Source organism: Lithobates pipiens, unplaced genomic scaffold, assembly GCF_037356315.1.
Source record: "Lithobates pipiens isolate NorthernLeopardFrog02 unplaced genomic scaffold, aLitPip1_a1.2 Scaffold_16, whole genome shotgun sequence".
Classification (NCBI taxonomy): Eukaryota; Metazoa; Chordata; class Amphibia; order Anura; family Ranidae; genus Lithobates; species Lithobates pipiens.
In genome coordinates, this window is record NW_027507748.1 from 645001905 (window position 1) to 645023293 (window position 21389).

The following is a 21389-nucleotide window of genomic DNA, read 5'->3' on the forward strand; positions in this document are numbered from 1 at the left end:
GCCACTTGCTATGATACACTTGTGCATGGTCACTCCCTAGCCCTGCTGTGTATCCACCCCTTCCTCATTGGCTGCGATTGACCAATGACTCCCGCTGCTGTGTCTGTGCCAATGAGGAGCAAGTCGAGAGTTGCTCCTGTGCACATCACTGGATTGAGTTACAGTTTTGGGTGGAGGGGGGGGGGGTGCATCTGGTTGCATACAGTTTTCCTTGATGCAGAGTATGTGTTAAGGTGCAAAAAAATAAATCTGCCTTTATAACTCTTAAGACTGTTCCTGATAGTTGCATGAATTGTACAATTACTCTTAGTGTGTCCTCCTAAAACCTCTTTAGGAAAGGTAAGACAAATCTCTCCACACAAGACATGCACTGAGAAATCTTTTATTACTCATACAGGGCAATCTTTCAGATACAAAATCTCATAATCCTACAAAACATTCCGCTGTAGTGACAAGATGCTATTCCCACCAAAAATGGACTGAAAACAAACAGTCAGCCAGCAGATCCACCAGTAGACTGAAAGACTGTTAGACTGAAACACTGTTTTCTATACAAGTTGGGTCCAGGTAGGGATAGGGTAGACGCACAGCCATGTTCCTCTCTTGGGTGGATTTGGAGATTTTAGCCAGTTTATCCTGGAATTCCTTAATTAAATGCTGTGGGGTCTTCTCTGTAAAACGTACATTAGTGTAGTCTCCTAGAGGCTTCTGTAGAGAAGAACTTCCTGAGGTTAGCAATAAAATATCCTATACACATGTTCAGCATTGAATTGCTAGAAGTTCAGTCACATTCAACTACTTATTCTGTAATGTTAAAGTTTTACATCAGTAATATCCAACAATTAAAGTATAATTAAGGCTTTTTTCTTTAGCAAGGATGCTGGCACATGCACCTGGACGCATTTGTTAGTGGTGCCATCTGTAGCTACAGGCATCAGATATACCCACTCAAAGTCTGTCACGTCATGATGGTGGGCAGGTGTGAGGGTTATATTAAAAAAAAAGTCAGCTACAGTATTTGTAGCTGCTGACTTAATTTGTTTATGTACAGGCTGGACCTCCTCTAAGGAGATTCACACTCTCCATTTGTCCTGTTTACCATCATTCACAGTGAACGTAAAAGAAAAATCCAAAATTGTGGGTTGTCCCCAGAAAAGGTACAGGGGAAATCTTCCAATGGGGACACTAGTTCTTGTGACCTGGGGTCCCTAAAGAATTCCATCACTTTCTGATTGGCTATGGGACAGGAAGTGAAGGGAAATCTCCACAATGAGACTATAGTTCTACTTTAATGCTGAACTGAAGACTTTGATAAGCTGCAAAACTGCAACATTACATGACAAGTGCAGGTGAATGACTTACTAGCTATACTATGACTTAATATAAAATAAGTGACAAAATCTGTGCTTCGTAGAAAGAAAGCGAGGCAGCTAGCATAGCAAACCTTGAAACAAAAATAGTGTAACAAAGTGCAGCGCCAACAATAAGAGGCAATTACATCACAATAATAGACAGCAGATAAAATGCCTTGAAGTTTAAAGTGTATAAGTGGACAACACAAAATGTAGCCAGGAGATGGATATCTACTTATTCCTGCAATCAGAACACTGTGGCATTGTTGCAGGGGTGGAGCGGTTTCCCTCTAGTGTTGAGTGATGCTGACCTGTTACTTGCTGCCTGCCATATAGCAAAATGACGCCGGTAAAGTGGGTGCGATAGGTTGACTGGGCGTCATGACGTTGTAGGGATAACAAGCCGATGTGCACCCCAGCGATCGTTGTTGCGGCGTGTCAGTCTGACACACCGCAACTCGGATCTATCTAGAGAGTCAGATGGAGACTCTTTACCATGATCAGCTGTATCCAATCACGATATAAACAGGAAGAGCCATTTACCAGCTTTTCCTCACTTGTGTGAGTAAAGGAGAGCCGATTGGCTGCTCCTCTGACAGGGGGGTCTGCGCTGTTCATCAGTGCAGCCCCCCTTGGATGCCAACTCAGTATGGCATCCCTAGTGGCCATGGGTGGCAGTGTGCCCACACATGATGCCAATCAGATCTCACCACCAATACCGGCTTAAGAAAAAAGAAAAAAAAAAAAAAAAAAAAAAAAAAAAAAAAAAAGGAAGAAGTTAGCCCCTGTTTTTGCATAATGTGAAAGATGTAGTTACGCCAAGTAAATAGATACTAAACATGTCACACTTCAAAATTGCACACACACTCGTGGAATGGCAGCAAACTTCGGTACTTAAAAATCCCCATAGAGGATGCTTTACATTTTTACTGGTTACATGTTTTACGTTAGAGGTGGTCTAGAATTATTGCTCTTGCGCCAATAGTTGCAGCAATACCTCACGTGTGGTTTGAACAGTTCTCATATGTGGGCGGGACTTATGCATTCTCTTCTGCATGTGAGCACACGGGGACAGGGGCACTTTAAATGTTACTTTAGCACATAAAAAATAAATAAAAAAATTTCACTTTTATTCCTATTACAAGAAATGCAAGCATCACTTGTAATAGTAATATGGCATGATCGGTCCTCTACAGTGAGATATAGGGTCAATAAGACACCCCACATCTCACATCTAGGCTGGGGAAAAAAAGAAAAATGAACCATCTGGTCTGGCAGAAAACTCCATGGTAAACATCTGGGGCTGGTGGATTCCGTCTGACTCATCGATTGAAGCGGTGAGTCGGTAGAAGCACCAGAGGGCAGGGGGAGGATGTCCCTCTTGCCATCCACAAGAACAATCAAGCCGTGGAACAGCTTCCATCGTTCTGGTGTAGGGAATCTGAATGATGCTTGTAGCTGCAGGTATCAGATATACCTGCAACGTCAAGGATGTCATATGACAGCCAGCAGGTGGAAAGTGGATAAACAGACTGCGCTAAAAAGCTGAAAATTGGATTTGACATGAAGGGGGAAAGCACCCTGTATTGAAGTGGTTAATTAGTGACAAGACAGAGCAAAAAAATGTGCGACATTTAGTCCTTACGGAATGGATTCACCTTCTGGCTGAAGAATGTGGAACTACAACTACCAGCGGGCTGATGGGAAGAGTCTTGTGCGATTAATCCAGCGACTGCAGATAGTATTAAACATGTCCAAGTATATATCCACCACTTTCAGATAAAGTGAGAACTCACCAGCCAACAGCCGTAATGGCAGCATGTGTACCTTATGCCAAAATGTGGAGATCACTCAGGAGTCATAACAGAATAGCATCACCAACTGTACCTTCAGATGGGCTCTCAATACACTGGAAACCCCTCCTGGTTGCTAGGCAAGAAGGAGTTTCTGGTGTGGTGTGTGCAAGGAGTAAAAGCCAGCGAGAGCCCACCTGAAGATACTATGCCTCCATGAATCCTGAGGGATCTCCACATTTGGTATAATGTGCTCATGCTGCCGTCACAGCTGCCATTACTTCTGGTGAGTATGCACTTTATGTGAAGGTGGTGGATATATACTTGGACAGGTTTAATACTAGATCATCCACTGAATTAAAATCAGACTTTGCAAAAATGTTATTTACTTAAACACTTTGAAATTCAAGGAATCGTATCTGCTATTATTCACCATTATTGTAATGCAATTACCACTTGTTTGTTGTTGATGCTGCATTTTGTTACACCAACTTAGAGCTTTCACACACAAATCACCATATATGCATTTATAGAAGGTTCTATGACACCACTTTACACTAAACATTTCATACGCAGCACATTTGTACATTGTTCCTAGTCAGTCCCTGGCACTCAGCCTATCCTGGGGCTCCTTGCTGAGGAGCCACACTGTAGCAATGCCTGTAGCTGTAGTGTTCACATCTGGCAATGCTTTTAGAATATCCGGCATTGTAGTGACTCCTTTAGCAGTGGGTGGTGGACACTTCATGGAGGTGGGTCCATTGGGCATCCAAGAATAGAAGTCAAACTGCACAGGAGACATATCCAGAAAATGTATAAATTATAAATATTGGGCAAGCCATACCCAAAAATAAAAAAAAGGCCTTGTATTAGGTTGATGCTTTGTTTTAAACTGCAAATTAAGGAGTTTGTTTTGAAATTAAAAAGTTAATGTGGAAGTGCATGCGCGGCAACCTGGAGGTGGTGGTAATGCAGCCTTAGAGCGCCGCTCCTCGGGATTCCCTGCCGGAGGACTACAGGTCCCAGCATTACTGCAAGCAGTTCAAAACTGAAAACTCATCCCAGCACCATCCACCATGCAAACTATGGTCCCGAGGGAGCAAATTTAAAGTGAGAATATTGCAGAAAACGGTACACAAGCTGACATGGCATCATCCTCCCCCTCACAGTGCAGACCACACTAGTAATAGTGTGCCACCCCCACCCCTTCCCTGCAGGCAGAAAAATAAAAAATGTGGAGAAAAAAAAAACACACACACACACACACACACACACACACACACACACACGCCCTTTAAATATTTTCTATCCTGAAGTGCACTGTGTTCAAGCGCCAGACAGTGCACTATGGGAAGCACATCAATGCAATCACAAGATTGCAGACAACAAAAGTATAAAATATGGCTTGCAATGAGGCCTTTGTTGATGCTTCCATACACCCATATGACTGCTAACCAGCATGTTGTAATGGCTGCATAAGAGAAAAATCTGAAGACAGACTTATGCTGTGCTAGTCCAGGCCATTTACTGGCTTTTCCACTCACCTGACCACTGTTGACAGCTGCATGTTGAGCAGAGCATGTAAAAATCACCATAGTCAAGTACTTGATCAGAGAGCCTATGGACTCCAAGGAAGATGGGATTTCTGTCACAAGAAACAGTCTTAGTACAGTATTTCCAAAACTTGTCCCAAGTCCCATAAAAACATTGCACATTGCATTTCCATCCAAGCTTGCACAAACTGCAATTGGTACTCCATCCACAACACATGGACTTAACACATTTGGAAAGTGGCATCGCTAGAGGGTGGCTTCTGGGACCATAGCCTGAGTCTCTGCAGGGGTCCCCAACCACTGGGCCCTGGGATGCGAGTGCGCATGACAGCAGGAGAGCCAGAGTAGGCGGGCAAGAACATACACCTTTTCTTTTCTGCTATGGGCTCTAGCCCCAGATCTTTTGTAGACCTAGCAACACCCCTGGGCATGACTAAACCATATACAGGTTTTCAACATGCATTTGTCAGGATTCTGGTCAGTCCCTGCTCTAGTTAGAAATTCCATACAGACCATGTCCCTTGTGGGACATGAAACCAAAGGAGGTCCATCTGTATAAGACCTGTGCCAATTAAGCCACAAAATGTCAAATAGTCTTACACCTATTAGGTCAAAACTGCACAGAATTTAGGAATATGTCAAGGCATATTCATGCTAAAAAAAAATTCAAAAAATTCGGTTAAATCAACTGGGCTGTACAAAAGTCAGATTACAAAAAATGAAATCCATCCAAAACTGATAATCCAGAGCCAGTATAAGGTGGAGCTAGAATTGTGACATCAGGTCTGGAGAGGGAATACTTGCACTGGCAGTTTTGTTTCTGCAGCTCACGTTTTTGCAGATGATCCTAATGCCACGTACACATGATCAGACTATCCAGCGGACAAACCGCCGGAAAGTCAGCCGGACTTTCCGAAGGAGTGGACCTGCCCACACACAACCCGGACTATGGCTGCACTTGCCCATATGGAGGAAAGTCAGATCATTTTGAATGCGGCTCCAAGTAGCCAGGACTAGCGAAGGAAGTCAATGTCGCCACCTTCGGCGGCGAGATTGACACGTTATGCGAAAAAAAAAAAAAAAAAAAAAAAAAAACGGAGTGAGGGTCCGGCTCGGGGGGGGGGGGGGGGGTGGGCCGCTCGCTCGTCCCCACCCCCTTTCCTGACCGGCCGGGTAGCATGCTCGGATAAGGGTCTTATATGGACCTTGGGGGGGACCCCTACGCCATTTTCGGCATAGGGCTTCCCCTTTAAGTCCATACTAGGTGACGGGGCCAGCGACGTGTCAATCTCACCACCGAAGGTGGTGACATTGACTTCCTTTGCTAGTCCTGGCTACCTGGAGCCGCGTTCAAAATGAACGGGCTTTTCTTTGTGTGCGGGAAAGTCCGTTCATTTAAAAAAAAAAAAAAGTCCAGAGCCCACACATGGACGGATTGTCCAGCAGACTCTGGTCCGCCACACCAAGTCCGCCGGATAGTCTGATCGTGTGTATGCTGCATTAGTTTTGGCAAGCTCTATAACATGCCAATGTGTTTATGTGCATTTTAATTTTTTTTTTGTGAAAAATCCCCACACACTGCTCAGGGAACATACCTGAAGTCTTATATTCCAGGAATCCTTCCTTGAAGATCTCAGCCACCCAGGCTTGAAGTTCAGGGTCTTGGCTAACCATTTCATCACTGCTATAGTAGTAATTTACAATGTTTGACACAAAGCTAGAAAGAACAGAAAATCATATTGGGAGGTGTAGAAAAGTTTTCCTTTACATTTTTAGCACCAATAGGAGACCTCTACCTCTCCATGGCCAACCAGATCTTCATGCCATCATCCCTGTAGAAGTAGTTAGGAATTGTCTCCATTCCTCTGCTTTCAATGTTATCAGGGAGACAAAGGCTACTATAGGTCAACCCATCCATGGCTTTCTTCATCAGTATTGGGATCCCTCCATTTCCCACCGCAAAAGCCTGGACAGAAACCGATATTAGAGGCATACAAGTAGTGTATGGTTCCCAGAACAGTGGTGTGTTGGGGATATAGAAGACAAATAGCCACCATTAGGACATTAAGTAGGCCTCCAATTAAGGCACAAGTATCCACACTTTATACCCTCTAGCTTTGCCTTGAAATCAGTTGTGGCAAGTTCAAAAAATTGTTATAACAGCTTGCCGATCACACCAATGTTCGTGAATATATTATACAATATATTCAGGGGTTCCCCAAGAGCAATCTTTTTGCCAAGGATTCATCCAAGGTAGCAGCAAAAAACAAAACAAAAAAAAAATCATGCAATAGAGTAGACCAAAATATTTGAAGTCATCCCCAAGACATTCTTACTTGATCAAAGAAGCCTTTGGGTCCAATAACCTGTTTCCTGAGAAGTGTGTTTGTTTCCAGTGTGAAGCGAAGATGTGGCATAAGCAGCTAGAAAAATATACAAATGTGTTAAGCAATGTAAAAAAAAAAAAAAAAAAAAAAAAAAAAAAAACACATACAAGACTCCAGTCAGATCTAACCTTGCATTTTCTTTTGCAGTTTAACCACTTTCAGACCGGACCATTTTGCTGGTAAATGACCAGAGGTCTTTTTACACTTTGGCACTGCGCTGCTTTAACTGGTAATTGCGCGGTCATGCAATGTTGTACCCAAACAAAATTTGCGTCCTTTTCTTCCCACAAATAGAGCTCTCTTTTGATGGTATTTGATTGCCTCTGCGATTTTTATTTTTTGCGATATAAACGTAAAAAGACCGCAAATTTTGAAAAAAAAATGATATTTTCTACTTTTTGTTATTAGAAAAATCCAATAAACTCAATTTTAGTCATACATTTAGGCCAAAATGTATTCAGCCACATGTCTTTGGTAAAAAAAAAGTCAATAATTGTATATTTATTGGTTTGCGCAAAAGTTGTCACATCTACAAACTAAGGTACGTTTTCTGGAATTTACGCAGCTTTTAGTTTACGACTGCCTATCTCATTTCTTGAGGTGCTAAAATGGCAGGGCAGTACAAAACCCCCCCAAATGACCCCATTTTGGAAAGTAGACCCCCTAAGGAAATTGATAAGAGGCATGTTGAGCCCATTGAATATTTTTTTTTTTTTTTTTACACAAAGTTGTCACTAAATGATATATTGCTCACACATGCTATGGGCGTATGTGAAATGACACCCCAAAATAAATTCTGCTGCTTCTCCTGAGTATGGGGATACCACATATGTGGGACTTTTTGGGAGCCTAGCCGCGTACGGGGCCCCGAAAACCAAGCACCGCCTTCAGGCTTTCTAAGGGCGTTACAGTTTTGAAGGCCATAAAATGCCAAGATGGCACAAACCCCCCCCAAATGACCCCATTTTGGAAAGTAGACACCCCTAAATTTAGGGGTACACTAGTGAGACTAGGTAATAAATGGCGGGTGCCCTGAAACTATAAAAAAATAACTAACCAACCAGCGTCACCTGTAACAGTTATATGGTGATCACTGGTGAAAGGGTTAACTAGGGGGCAATCAGGGGGCTTTATGCGGTAGTATATGGGGGTCCCTGGCGCTATAAAAAGCTGCGGCGAACCTAAATACCTACCTGCCTAACTAGCGTCACCTGTGACACTAATACGGCGATCAGAAAAATGATCGCTTATTAGGCTGGGTTCACACTGGAGCGATGCGGAAACGCCGCAAATCCGCGGCGGGTTCCCGCATCGCATGCCTCCCGGCGGCAGTTCACACTGCCCTATGCGAACTGCTGGGAGTGTCAGTGAAATGTTACTGACACCCCCAGATCAGTTCGCATATCGCAGTGCGATCTGCAAACTCGGATCGCATGGTGTGAACACCCATGCGATCCGATTCTGCTGCGGGCCAAAAAAAGGGTCCCGTGCGAATTTGCGGCGGATGGCTGAACTCGAATCGCACAGAGATCGGATGTGATTTGCACTGCAGTGCGGTGCGAATCACATTCGTTCTCATAAACCGCTGCAATGTGAACCCAGCCTTAGTGACACTGGCGACGGGGGGTGATCACGGGGTTAAACCTTTATTGGGGGGGTTAGGGGGGTACATTAGAACTAAAGGGGGCTAACTCTAACTGCCCTAACAGTTATTACAGTCACAAATGACACCAATGCAAAAAAAAAAAAAAAAAAAAAAAAAAAAAATGACATTGGTGTCACTGTGACTGGGGGGCAGGGGTAATTGGGGGGGGGTGATCGGGGGGTAAAGGGGGGGTGTGAGTGTGCCTGGCATGTTCTACTGTGTGTGTAGAGTGTTGGTGCAACTCACCGATCCGCTCTCCTCCGTGTCGGAACGAAAAATACCGACACGGAGGAGAGAATACATCACTTCCTCTCCTGTGTTTACATTACAGGAGAGGAAGTGATGTCACCGGGGATTTCTATTCGTCGGGAGCGATCGCGAGGGGGTGGCCATGAATGAATGGCCGCCCCCTCGTCCCGGATCGCTCCCGGATGAAAACCGACCGCCGCAGGCACCGGGCGGGGGCCCGATCGGGCCCCCGACCCGCGGGAGGCAAGGGACGTACATGTATGTCCTTATGCCTGCCCGTGCCATTCTACCGACGTACATCGGCGTGCGGCGGTCGGCAACTGGTTAAGCATTTCTAGAGAATGTCAGCAATGATCTGCCATTTTGCTTTACCATTTTGAAGTTTGTCAAGACAGATGAACTATTTCATGAAACATTAATTGTTAAACCAAGGCCCCTTTCATATCTGAGCAATGCATCAACATGTGTTGTATGGTTGGACTGTCAATGGGAAAACAAAAACAGAATGGGACTCAAAGCGAAGATCAAAGATCATATTTTCATGGATTAGAAAAGCTTAGAGAGATGCCCACTCCCATTCCTTTGTAGGGCATCACAGCAGCCTGCATGAAAGTGCTGTAGCATTCCCCATTTTAAATGTGTCCTTTTGAGATCTCATTTAGAAACTATTGGGGGAAATATTTACTGGGTCATAAAGTAAAGACAGCATTGCCTTGTACAGTAGTTGAGAATTAAGCATGACCCATGAGGTTCCTGGCAATCCACCAATACAGGTACTGGAGAGGGGGGAAAAAAAAAAAAAAAAACTTACCTTTAAAATACTTTTCTTGGAGTACATCATAGGACACAGCCTCAAGTATTTAGTGGATCATGGGCCTACTTTCAGGTGTTGACACTGGTATAACCAATACAGGAAGTCAACTCCCCTATATAACCCCTCCTTCCAGGAGTACCCAATTTTTTGTAGCCAAGCAATATAAGCAATTTACTCTGTGTCCTATGATTTACTCCAAGAAAAGGATTTTACAGGTAAGCCGTTTAAAATCCTATTTTCTTTAACCCTTTCCCGCCGAGCGTACGCAGATATGCGTACTCTGCTTCCGGGGGTTATACCGGGATGATGCAGGCATCATCCCGGCACCGTTTTTTGCAGCAGGCGATTGGCTATCCAGGCATAACAACCGATGCGGCTAAAAGCCGCTCGGCTGTTATGCCGGAGGAGCGGGAGGGGACGTCCCCCCCCCTCCCGCCGCTGTTACCGGTGCTCCCGCTCAATCGGGAGCACCGATCAGAGATCCGACGCCTCCGGCTGCTGCGTAATCGGCTTCGTTCCAGTCTCCTCATCGTAAATGACGTCACTTCCCGTTTACTCGGCTGCCAATGGCGCCGGTTTTAAAAAAATATCCGGTATTCAGAATCGCAGTTTTCGGCGATCTGAATACATTGAAGTGTAAAGGAGGGGTGGGGGGGGTCTTTTAGACCCCCGATCCCTCCATAAAGAGGACCCGTCACCACCTATTACTGTCACAAGGGATGTTTACATTACTTGTGACAGCAATAAAAGTGATCAATTATTATTTATTTTTTTTTAAACAATTTAGTCATTTTAAAATAAATAAAATTTTAAAGCGCCCGCCGTCCCCGCGAGCTCGCGAAGCAAAGAGAAGGCATACGGAAGTCGTGCCCGCGTATGTAAACAGTGTTCAAATTACACATGTGAGGTATCGCCACGATCGTCAGAGCGAGAGCAATAATTCTAGCACTAGACCTCCTCTGTAACGCTAACCTGGTAACCGTAAAAAAAATTTAAAGCGTCGCCTATTGAGATTTTTAGGTACCGTACTTTGTCATCAATCTACAAGTGCGCGCAATTATAAAGTGTGACATGTTTGGTATCCATTTACTCGGCGTAACATTATCTCTTTCACATTACGCAAAAAAATTGGGCTAATTTTACTGTTTTTTTTATTCATGAAAGTGTCCCTTTTCCCAAAAAGTTGCGTTTAAAACACCACTGCGCAAATACCGTGTGACATAAAATATTGCAACAATCGCCGTTTTATTCTCTAGAGTCTCTGCTAAAAAAATATATATAATGTTTGGGGTTCCAAGTAATTTTCTAGCAAAAAAATATGGATTTTAACTTGTAAACACCAAATTCCAAAAATAGGCTTAGTCATGAAAGGGTTATTGTACATCATAGCAAACAGAGCCTCAAGTATTTACTTAGTGGGATGTCCCATAGCAATGCTACTGGAGGGGAGGGAGACACAACCCATAGGGTAACCCCCAGGCCTGAGGACTTGTACTGCTGCCTGCAGCACACTGCGCCTGAATGCAATATCCTCATTCCATCTTACATCCACTTGATAAAATTTTGCAAATGCACTGAAGACCAAGTCACGGACTTGCAGATCTGAGACAGAGGCCTGGTGACGCACTGCCCAAGAAGCACCAACTGCTCTGGTAGAGTGCACCTTAACTTGAAAAGGGGGAATCTTTCCCTTTAAATCAGAAGTTTGAACTATAACTTGCCAAATCCACTTAGTGTCAGTGGATTTAGATGCTGCCTGTCCTTTTAGGACTCTCTGGCAGAATAAATAAGATGTCAGTCTTACGACTGAGCAGGTTTTCTTCAAATAGATCTTCACTGCTCTCACCACATCAAGACAACGTAGTGACTTTTCATCCCTGGAAGCCGAGCTTGGGGGAAAAAACAAAAACAAAAAACAAAGGCAGGACAATATCTTCAGATGAAAGCCTGAAACCACCTTTGGCAAAAAATCTAGACGAGGGCATAACACCACCCTGTCCTCATGAATAATCAAATATGGCTAACAAGAAAGAGCAGCCAATTCTGACACCCTCCTTGCTGAGGATATAGCAACCAGAAATATCAGCTTCCTTGTCAAAAGGACTAAAGGAATATGCTGTAACGTTCAAATGGCTGTTTTTGTAACAGACAAAACTAAGTTCAAGTCCCAAGGGCTTAAGGGTGCTTTGACTGGCAGATTAATCCGCAGCACTCCTGGCATGAAACCCCGGACTAAAGAATGCATAGCAAACGGTCTTTGAAATAAAATTGATAAGGCTGAGACTTGGCCCTTAATAGTACTCAGGGCCAACTTCATCTCTATGCCTAACTGTAGAAAGGCAAGAATTCTGCCTACATCTGAGGGTGCCAACCCTTGGATTCACACCAAGAAACACAAGTCTTCCAGACTATTACAGCTCTAGAAGCTGTCTTCCTAGTGTAGCGGCCTTGACCCTTGGCAGGGCAGCCTTAACTTTTGGCCTTACCGGTTACCTCCACTTGGCTGGTTCTTCCACATCTAGGGGTTCCCAGAGTTAGTACCCAACAACTTTGGATGCCGACACCATAAAAGTTCTTTAGAAAAGGCTTATTTGCAGGGGTAACATCCAACAGTCTCATATGGGAACAGAGGGCAAGGGGGAAGAAACTCAGGCACCTTGAACTGCTAATAAAGTTTAATACCACCCAGAGAGTAGCCACTCGCAGCTGGGCGCTTCAAGGCTGAACAAATCTCTAGCCAGAGATTATGGCAGTCAGCACTTTGATCCAGAACTTGTGAAATCTTTGACCTTGAGTAACTGGTAACAGAAGTGAACAGGAACCTTTTTCCTCAGTACCTGGAACGTTCTGTCTCGACAGTACAGGAAAAAAGTAAAAAAAAAAAAAAAAAAAAAAGTGAATTCGTCAGTGTCCTTCACAACTCAGCAACCAGGCACTTCTCAAAGAGTCCTCCCCCTGGTCACTTACACGAGCTGCCCCTCCAAGCCGAGAGCACACCCAGTTGCTTTGAATCCTCCCTCAGTTACTGTGCCTCAGACCAGCTGGTTCCGAGACTCGGAAACAGACTGATCCCCATCCCAGACCAGGCGGGTCTATTGGTGTTCATCGATCCGCAACATGCTTCAGTTGGCTAATGCGCCCATGACCAGGACCCTCGTGGGGCTACCCTGGTACAGAATCAGGAACAGACCGCTAAGGCCTCACAAATGAACCTAGAACACGTGATTTCAACATCTTAAGTACCCTTCAACAGACTCCTCAGCGGGGCCCGGCGCACCCACTGGTTGGCTCCGGAGACGCAGATACCCAAAGCGTCCAACCAGGCCTGGTTCTGAGCCCGTCATGTGCACCCAACTGTACACATGACCAGACAGAACTCTAAACACAGCCCAGCCAAACTGATGTCAAAGTTAAACCTACACAGTTAACCCTCAGAACCCCTTTACTGTTCTGAGGCAAAAACTACATTTGTACATGACAGACACTTTGGACAAAGTGTCATCGCTACACTAGCATTAATCAAAGTAGAGATAACCGACCTGGAAAGCACACGTTTCTTCAGAATGTGGGTCTCAATAGCCAAGCCGTTAACCGCAAAGTAGGATGGAATATCGGCCCCCAGGTCTGGCCTTAGTGGGAGGGGCCACGGACCCTCCACTGGCATCTTTACAATCTCTGCGTACCATAACCTTCTGGGCCATGCTTGTGCTACCAGTATCACTGGCTTTCTTTCCAGCTTGATCCTACGAAGTTGTGGTAGCAACTGAATCGGGGGGGGAAATGCATAGATCAGTGAGAACTGATCCCACAGGGTCACCAACACATCTGTTCTGTAGGCGAGTGGGTCCCTTGTCCTGGACAAAGTTGACTGTTGAATCTGGACACCAGAAGAAGATCTACGTCTGGAGTCCAATCTTTGGCAAACAGCCCGAAACACTTTGGGATGAAGAGACCATTCCCCCGGGAATAACTGCTGGCGACTCAGATAGCCCGCCTGCCAATTCTCTCCCAGAATGGAAACTGCTGATTGGCAGAAGAATGTCACATGCCCAAGTTAGAATCTGGTTCACCTCTGAGCTGACTCCTGGTGCCCCCTTGGTGATTGATATATGCCACAGCCGTGGCATTGTTGGATTGGATCCTGACAGAACAATTCTTTAACCTGGAGATCCAGGTCCTTAGAGCCAGATATACTGCCCAAATCTCTAGGATGTTGATGGGCAATGCTCTTTTGGTTCTTGACCATTGTCCCTGGACAGTCCTTTCTAGTACTGCTCCCCAATCTGAAAGGCTGGCATCTGTTACCATTTTCCAGATAACTGGTCTGACTGATTTTCCCTTCAGCAGGTTCCGCGATAGTAACCAATTGAGGCTTTGGGACACTCTTGGGGACAGCCGCATTGACAAATCTAAAGCTTGAATTATCTTGTTCCAAGCAAATAGGATACTGTTTTGAAACAGTCTCGAATGGAATTGGGCATTGGGAACTGCTTCGAATGAAGCTACCATCTTCCCCGACAAACTCATACAAAGGCGGATTGAAGGATTTTTTTTTGATCTGATCATCCTCACTAGCTCCTTCATGGAGCCGATCTCTGTGGGAGGCAAGAAGACCCTTTTCTGGGCTGTGTCTATGATCATGCCCAAATACTCCAACCTCTTTGGTGGCTTTAGGGAGGACTTCTTTAGGTTAAGAATCCAACCCGGGTCTTTCAGGTAACTGCTTGTAATGGCTACGCCTTGCTTCAAGCGAGCCACTGACTGGTCTATCAACAGATCGTCCAAATAAGCCAAGACAGTTATGCCCTGTGCCCTTAGCCTGGCTAGAGGTGGGGCTAGTACTTTTGTGAATACCCGGGGTGCTGTAGCAAGCCCGAAGGGCAAAGCTACAAACTGAAAGTGCTTTTCTTCTACTTCGAAATGCAGAAACCTCTGATGAGGAGGAAATATAGGGACATGCAGAGATGCATCTGATGTCGATGGATGCCAGAAGTTCTCCTCCTTGTAGAATAGAAACTACTGATTTGATTGACTTCCATGCAAAAGGAGCGCATCCTCAGGAACAGATTTAGATTCCGTAGATCTAGAATTGGTCCGATATCCCCATTTGGCTTTGACACCGTAAATAGGTTTGAGTAGAACCCCAAACCTTGCTCTTGTTTGGGAATCTGTCTGATCACCCCTTGAGCCAATAAATCGGTCTAATGCTTGTAACAGGGATTGCCTTTTGCCTGGATCCCTGGGAACGTTTTATCTCAGAAAACGGGACAGTGAAAACTCTTGAAATTCTAGCTTGTATCCTAGGGATACTGTGGAGAGAGTCCATTTGTCCTGAATATCCTCTTGCCAGACTTCTGAGTACCTCAAATCTTCACCCCACCATTCATGAGGCCTTTGTGTTCTGCTTTGCAGGCTTGCGGCCCCAGGTCTTCCTTTGTGCCTGGGTTTGACCCTGGGATCTTCCCGTAGAGTCTGACGGTGGAGGCAGTTGCCTAGGTGGATGCCCTTGGTGCCGGGGAAAAAGTTTTTGTAAATGAAGGATGTTTATATTTTCTTTTGACTGGCAAGAGAGTACTCTTTCCACTGGAAATTGAATGCATTTATCCAAACTATTGCCAAATAGTTGTTCTCCCTTAAAGGGGAAACTAGTTAGAAGGTTCTTACAAGGCGTTTCAGCTGACCAACCCTTTAACCAAAGGGTCCTTTGCATGTGTATAAGTACAAGCACCAGGCGTGAATCCTGGTAAATAGAATCTTTGATAGCATCTATGGCAAAGCATAATGCCCTAGGTAGCTTGGCTAACTCCTGAGCTTGTTGTGCAGGAAGCTCTTTGAGATCATCTTTAAATTGGTCCTTTAAGGACTGACAGATGCCTATAGCCGCTATTGCAAGCTGAGTTACAGTCCCTGCTAAGGAAAAAAGGTTAACAGACCTTCCAATATTTTATCTGTTGGCTCCTTGAGCATATGTGGATTGTCCACTGGACAAGTTAAACTTCTGTTCACATTGGAAACCGCATCGTCCACTGCTGGAACCTTCCATCTTAGTGAATTTTCCTCCATAGTAAAGTAAGTAGCGGATGCATTATAAGAGGGGGGGGGGGGGATTTCTGACAGCAAATTCCCATCTTTGTCTTTTTTTTTTAAACTTTATCCCCAGCAACTGCCAGCATAAAAAAATAAAATAAAAAAATAGCCTTTGCCCAAAGTTTTTTGCCCTCTGCTGGGACAACATATATAGTGAGACAGCGCTGCTGAACAGGCATGCATAGGTGTGCACATTTTTAGTCCCCTTAAAGAGACTTTAGGCATATAAGATACATGAAGGAAAAAGCATAACCTTTTTCCCTACCTTGTCCTTGCTGCAGGATGCTGCTGACACAGCAGATCCAAACTTCACCCATTATGGGCTGCATTTAAACACACTCAAAGACTGGGGCCCTTTTAAAACAGGTTCCGCTCCTTTGGGCCTTGTATAGCACCCCTCAGGACAACTTTAGGAAGTGTGACAAGACCAAAAAAAAAAAAAAAAAAAAAAGTCCCGGTTCCTAGGGCCCAGCTCTCCGAGAGAAGAGTTACAGGCAAAAAATCTTGTTCTTCAACCGAGGTCCAGGTACCATCCTATGGCCTCAGTGGCAAGGATGGATCTGTTGGAGGTTCTTTAAATCAGTCATGGATCCCTCTAGGAGCTCCTCAGAGCACATCTTCACTCGTGACCAACACCTTAGACACTGGCGAAAAAAAAACTGAGGTACTCCTGGAAGGAGGAGGGGTTATATAGGGGAGTCAACTTCCTGTATTGGTTATACCAGTGTCAATACCTGAAATTAGGCCCATAACCCACCAAGTAAATACGTGAGGCTCTGTGTCCTATGATGTATGATAAAGAGTTTACTTGCGACACCACTCACCTTATACACTGGATGTGCCATTGGCAGCTGCCTGATGGTTGCAACGGAGAAGACCTCCGGTAAGAGATGTGTGCGGAGAAGGTGAGTGTCAATTTCATGCACTTGTAAATCAGAATTACGCACCCAGATCTTGGCCAGTAACCAGTCAAATTCTGAGTCACTGGGCAGGAAAATTGGAGCATCATCTCCGGGGGTCTGAGATAACTGGAATACAAGAGCCAATAAGTTAAATGAAAAAACATGATCTTCAGAAATGGCATGTTCATAAATTGCATTGCAATCAGGATTAATGGCAAATCATGCAAGTGTTTTTTCTTAACTAGATGTTGATTACTACAGGTCAGTGGCACATCAGCCATGTGTGCAGGGTATTCACTGCACATGGGGGCCCCACTGTGACCCACTCTGCACACAGACAATTGTCCCTTACAGCCAGGGATGATTGGTGGGGCAGGGGGACAGTTGCAAGCACCAAGCTCCCTGCATGGCTTTCCAGACAGCCGCTTCTCCTCTCCCTCCCACTGCTGTCAGATAAAATGACATACAGGAAGATCGTGCTTGCAACTGTCAGCTGCAGAGAAAGGGACTGGGGAATCTGTCAGGGGTCCATTTAGATCCCTGAGATACCAAAGCCCACCAACAGGGCTGATAATTTTGTAATATTTATTGCAATTTTTAAAAATTAAAAAAAAATAAAAACCCAACACCACCCCTGCCCTACCGACACTGTCCAGTCCCAACCCTCCAAAAAGCAGGGAAAAAAAAAAAAAAAAAAAACACACACACACACACACACCACACAATTGCTGGCACCATCCACTGCCCTACTGTCACTGTCTACTACCTCCTCCCCACCCCCCAAATCATTGTGGCTCCCCCCCCCCCCCTCCTCACTGTCCATTGTTCTACTGGCACCATGCCGTACTCTTCTGCACATACTACCCACCTCCATAAACCTCCTGCACATGCCCCATTGTGCACAAAAAAAAAAAAAAAAAAAAAAAAAAAAAGCCAGTACTTTACAGGCCCCATTTTTCAGGTGATCACTCCTGATGGTGCCACCCACATTGCATAACAATCCAAAGCTTTTTAGCTTGCAAGAATTTACTGCAGGGTCTAGTTTATGAACAGACAATAGACATAGCTTCCCATTTTGTGTTCTCACTGCCAGTCAAGTCTTGAATACACTCTGCAGTCTATTACACCTAATGCTCCTGGTAACTGGAACAAGGGATTTATACTGCCTGTGCAGTGGCCACTAGGGATGAGCTTAGAGTTGGAGTCGAATTCATGTTAGACTCGAACATTGCCTGTTTGGCGAACAGTGAACAATTTGGGGTGTTCGCGGCAAATTCGAAAAGCCGCAGAACACCCTGTACAAGTCTATGGGAGAAATCTAAAGTGCTAATTTTAGAGGCCAATATGCAAGTTACTGTCCTAAAAAGTGTTTGGGGACCTGGGTCCTGCCCCAGGGGACATGGATCAATGAAAAAAAAAAAAAAAAAGTTTTAAAAAATGTCAGTTTCTCAGGAGCAGTGATTTTAATAATGATTAACGTGAAATAAAAGTGTAATATTCCTTTAAATTTCATACCGGGGGTGTCTAGTATGCCTGTGAAGGGGCGCATGTTTCCTGTGCTTAGAACTGTCCCTGCACAAAGTGTCATTTCTGGCTATAATGAATTGTCGGCTCCTGTAATACAGAGAACACTCATTGAAAGTCATTGACTTAAAAATAAAAAATAAAGCGTGGGGTTCCCCCAAATTCAATAACCAGGCCCTTCAGGTCTGGTATGGATATTAAGGGGAACCCTGCATCAAATTTAAAAAAATTGATGTGGGAGTCCCCCTAAAAATCCATACCAGACCCTTTATCCGAGCACGCAACCTGGCAGGAAAAGAGGGGGACTTGAGAGTGCCCCCCCTCCTGAAGCGTACCAGGCCACATGCCCTCAACATTGGGAGAATGCTTGGGGTCCCCCCAAAGCACCATGTCCCCCATGTTGATGGGGACAAGGGCCTCATCCCCACAACCCTGGCCGGTGGTTGTGGGGGTCTGCGAGCAGGGGGCTCATAAGAATCTGGAAGCCCCCTTTAACAAGGGGACCCCCAGGAAACCTGCGTTACATCAGAGGGGGTGGGGTCACCCATACATCATTGGGGAAGCCTGGCTTCCCTCACTAGCATCAGAGGGGGCGGGGTCAGGTGACAGGTGGCCCCGCCCTCCTCATAAGAAACATCAACCGCATGGATGGACTCCGCTGGACTGAGAAATCACCCGTCGCTGGATCAGAGCAGCCATCGCTGGACCCAGGAGAGATGATCATCCGTCACTGGATAGCAAGAGTGGATTACCACCGCTGGAATCTTTTTTTTTTTTTTAATAAAGTGTTTATTTAACTATTTTTTACACTTTGTGAAATGGTAGGGGTACCCCCTTACCATTTCAAACAGGGGGCCGGGATCTGGGGGTCCCCTTGTTAAAGGGGGGCTTCCAGATTCTGATAAGCATTCTCCCAGTGTTGAGGGCATGTGGCCTGGTACAGTTCAGGGGGGCGCTCTCTCGTCCCACCCCCCCTTTCCTGCGGCCTGCCAGGTTGTGTGCTCGGATAAAGGGTCTGGTATGGATTTTTAGGGGGACCCCGCATCAATTTTTTTTTATTTGATGCAGGGTTCCCCTTAATATGCATACGAGACCTGAAGGGCCTGGTAATTGAATTTGGGGGAACCCCACACGCTTTTTTTCTTAAATCAATGACTTTCAATGAGTGTTCTTTGTATTACAGGAGCCAACAATTCATTATAGCCGCGAGTGATTTTAAATGACTTTTTCCTGCAGAAGTTACACTTTGTGCAGGGGCAGTTCTAAGCACGAGAAACATGCGCCCATTCACAGGCATACTAGACACCCCCCAGGTATGAAATTTAAATATTACACTTTTGTTTCACTTAAAGCATTAAAAAAAAAAAAAAAAAATCACTGCTCCCGAAAAAACAGCCATTTTTTAAAACTTTTTTTGCATTGATACATGTCTCCTGGGGCAGGACCCAGGTCCGCAAACACTTTTTAGGACAGTAACTTGCATATTAGCCTTTATAATTAGCACTTTAGATTTTGAACGGTCGAGTCCCATAGACTTTAAAGGGGTTGTAAAGGTAAATGTTTTTTCACCTTAATGCATTAAGGTGAACAAACATCTTACAGTGCCTGTGCCCCCAGACCCCCGTTTTACTTACCTCCCCCCCAAAAGTCCCACGCTCGTCCCGACATCCTTTCCACCGTTCAGCCTGGAGTGGATGGAAAGCAGCGCAGCCATTGGCTCGCGCTGCTGTCAATCACATCCACTGATGTGGAGCACAGGGGGGCCGGGCCATGCGATACAGCGAGCAGCTATAACCGCTGGCTGTATCACGGGAGCACGCCCACAGATGCTTCTCACCATGCGAGGGAGCTCGCATGAACGCGAGAAGCCCCGACAGCCGCCGAGGGACCCCAGAAGAGCAGGTTCGGGGCCACTCTGTGCAAGACGACCTGCACAGTGGAGGCAAGTACAACATGTTTGTTATTAAATAAAAATCACTTTACAATCCCTTTAATAGGGTTCTAAAGTTCACACGAAGTTTAGGTCTGTTCACAGGTTCTGGTGCGAACCGAACCGGGGGGGGGGGGGGGGGGGGGGGGGTGTTCAGCTCATCCTTAGTGGCCACACAAGGTTTGAGGCAAATTTACAGATTTGCATATGCCAACACATTCTCCATGATGTAGACCTTCTAATAATCAAACATGTCCTATGGCAGACTTGCATATACAGGGGCAAATACCTTGTTAAGCTTCAAAAGTGTTAGATGTGAACTTGCCTGAATTGCAATTGGGACAAGCTGATCCTGATTTTTCCACAGTAGACACATAGGGGCTGCAAGGTATTGTTGGTTTCCATTGATTGAGTTATTTGCAGGAACCTTATCAAGAATCTTATAGTCTGCCAGGAAAATGTGACCATTCTGTAACAGTTTATGGAATTTGAGTTTAGCCAACAACAGATATATTAGAACTTTTAAAGTAGCCTCAAACTGAACATTAGATATAGCAAGTGTCACAGCCTGTCAGGTTTTTGCCATTTTTTCCTATTAAAATTTCCCTGCACACCTCCTACTAATAGAAGTGCTGCTGATAATTACCATCAATGGAACACAGAAGATCAAATCCTGTCTCTTCCTGTTCTATTAGGGTTATGAAAAAATCTGAATACTTCCCATCCAAAATTAAACCTTTTGGCTGGAATTAGGAGAAAATGACCAACAATTCACATTATAATTGATCGCTGCATCAGATATGCCCACCTGGAGTTCCTTCTCTAGGTTTGTTGAAGCCCCAACTGAGGGAGCCACCATTTGTTCATTAACTGGGAATTTTTTGGGGATTCGAAAGCATTTCTTGATCAGAATGGGGTTAAGGCCATTCAAATACTGGCTACCAAAGAATTGATCCTCCTTCCATATCTCGCACACTAGATCTGAAATACAATATTAAAAAGCATAATGGATTAAGTTTAAGAGCCTCTAAAGTCTTGTTTATAAATTATACAAAGCATTAGTATTGTTGTGGAATGCAACCTTGCTGGTTAATTCCGTGCTTTAACCAAATGGCTTCATGTATTTAGTTATGACCGATTCCCTTAAAACGTG

The 21389-nt window shown here is 44.9% G+C and overlaps 1 protein-coding gene across 1 annotated transcript in view; it reads right to left on the reverse strand.

Moving 5' to 3' along the window:
• Positions 1 to 368: 368 nt before the first annotated feature.
• Positions 369 to 21389, reverse strand: part of LOC143984043 (hydroperoxide isomerase ALOXE3-like) — a 41073-nt gene continuing 20052 nt past the window's right edge. Inside the window, exons 6-14 of the mRNA XM_077484321.1 lie at positions 21045 to 21217; positions 20562 to 20705; positions 16705 to 16908; positions 7035 to 7121; positions 6495 to 6664; positions 6294 to 6415; positions 4690 to 4790; positions 3758 to 3932; positions 369 to 725 (exon numbers count right to left, since the gene is read on the reverse strand). Coding sequence (XP_077340447.1) covers positions 529 to 725; positions 3758 to 3932; positions 4690 to 4790; positions 6294 to 6415; positions 6495 to 6664; positions 7035 to 7121; positions 16705 to 16908; positions 20562 to 20705; positions 21045 to 21217 — 1373 coding nt within the window. The 3' untranslated portion in view covers positions 369 to 528. The remainder of the gene's footprint in view (positions 726 to 3757; positions 3933 to 4689; positions 4791 to 6293; positions 6416 to 6494; positions 6665 to 7034; positions 7122 to 16704; positions 16909 to 20561; positions 20706 to 21044; positions 21218 to 21389) is intronic.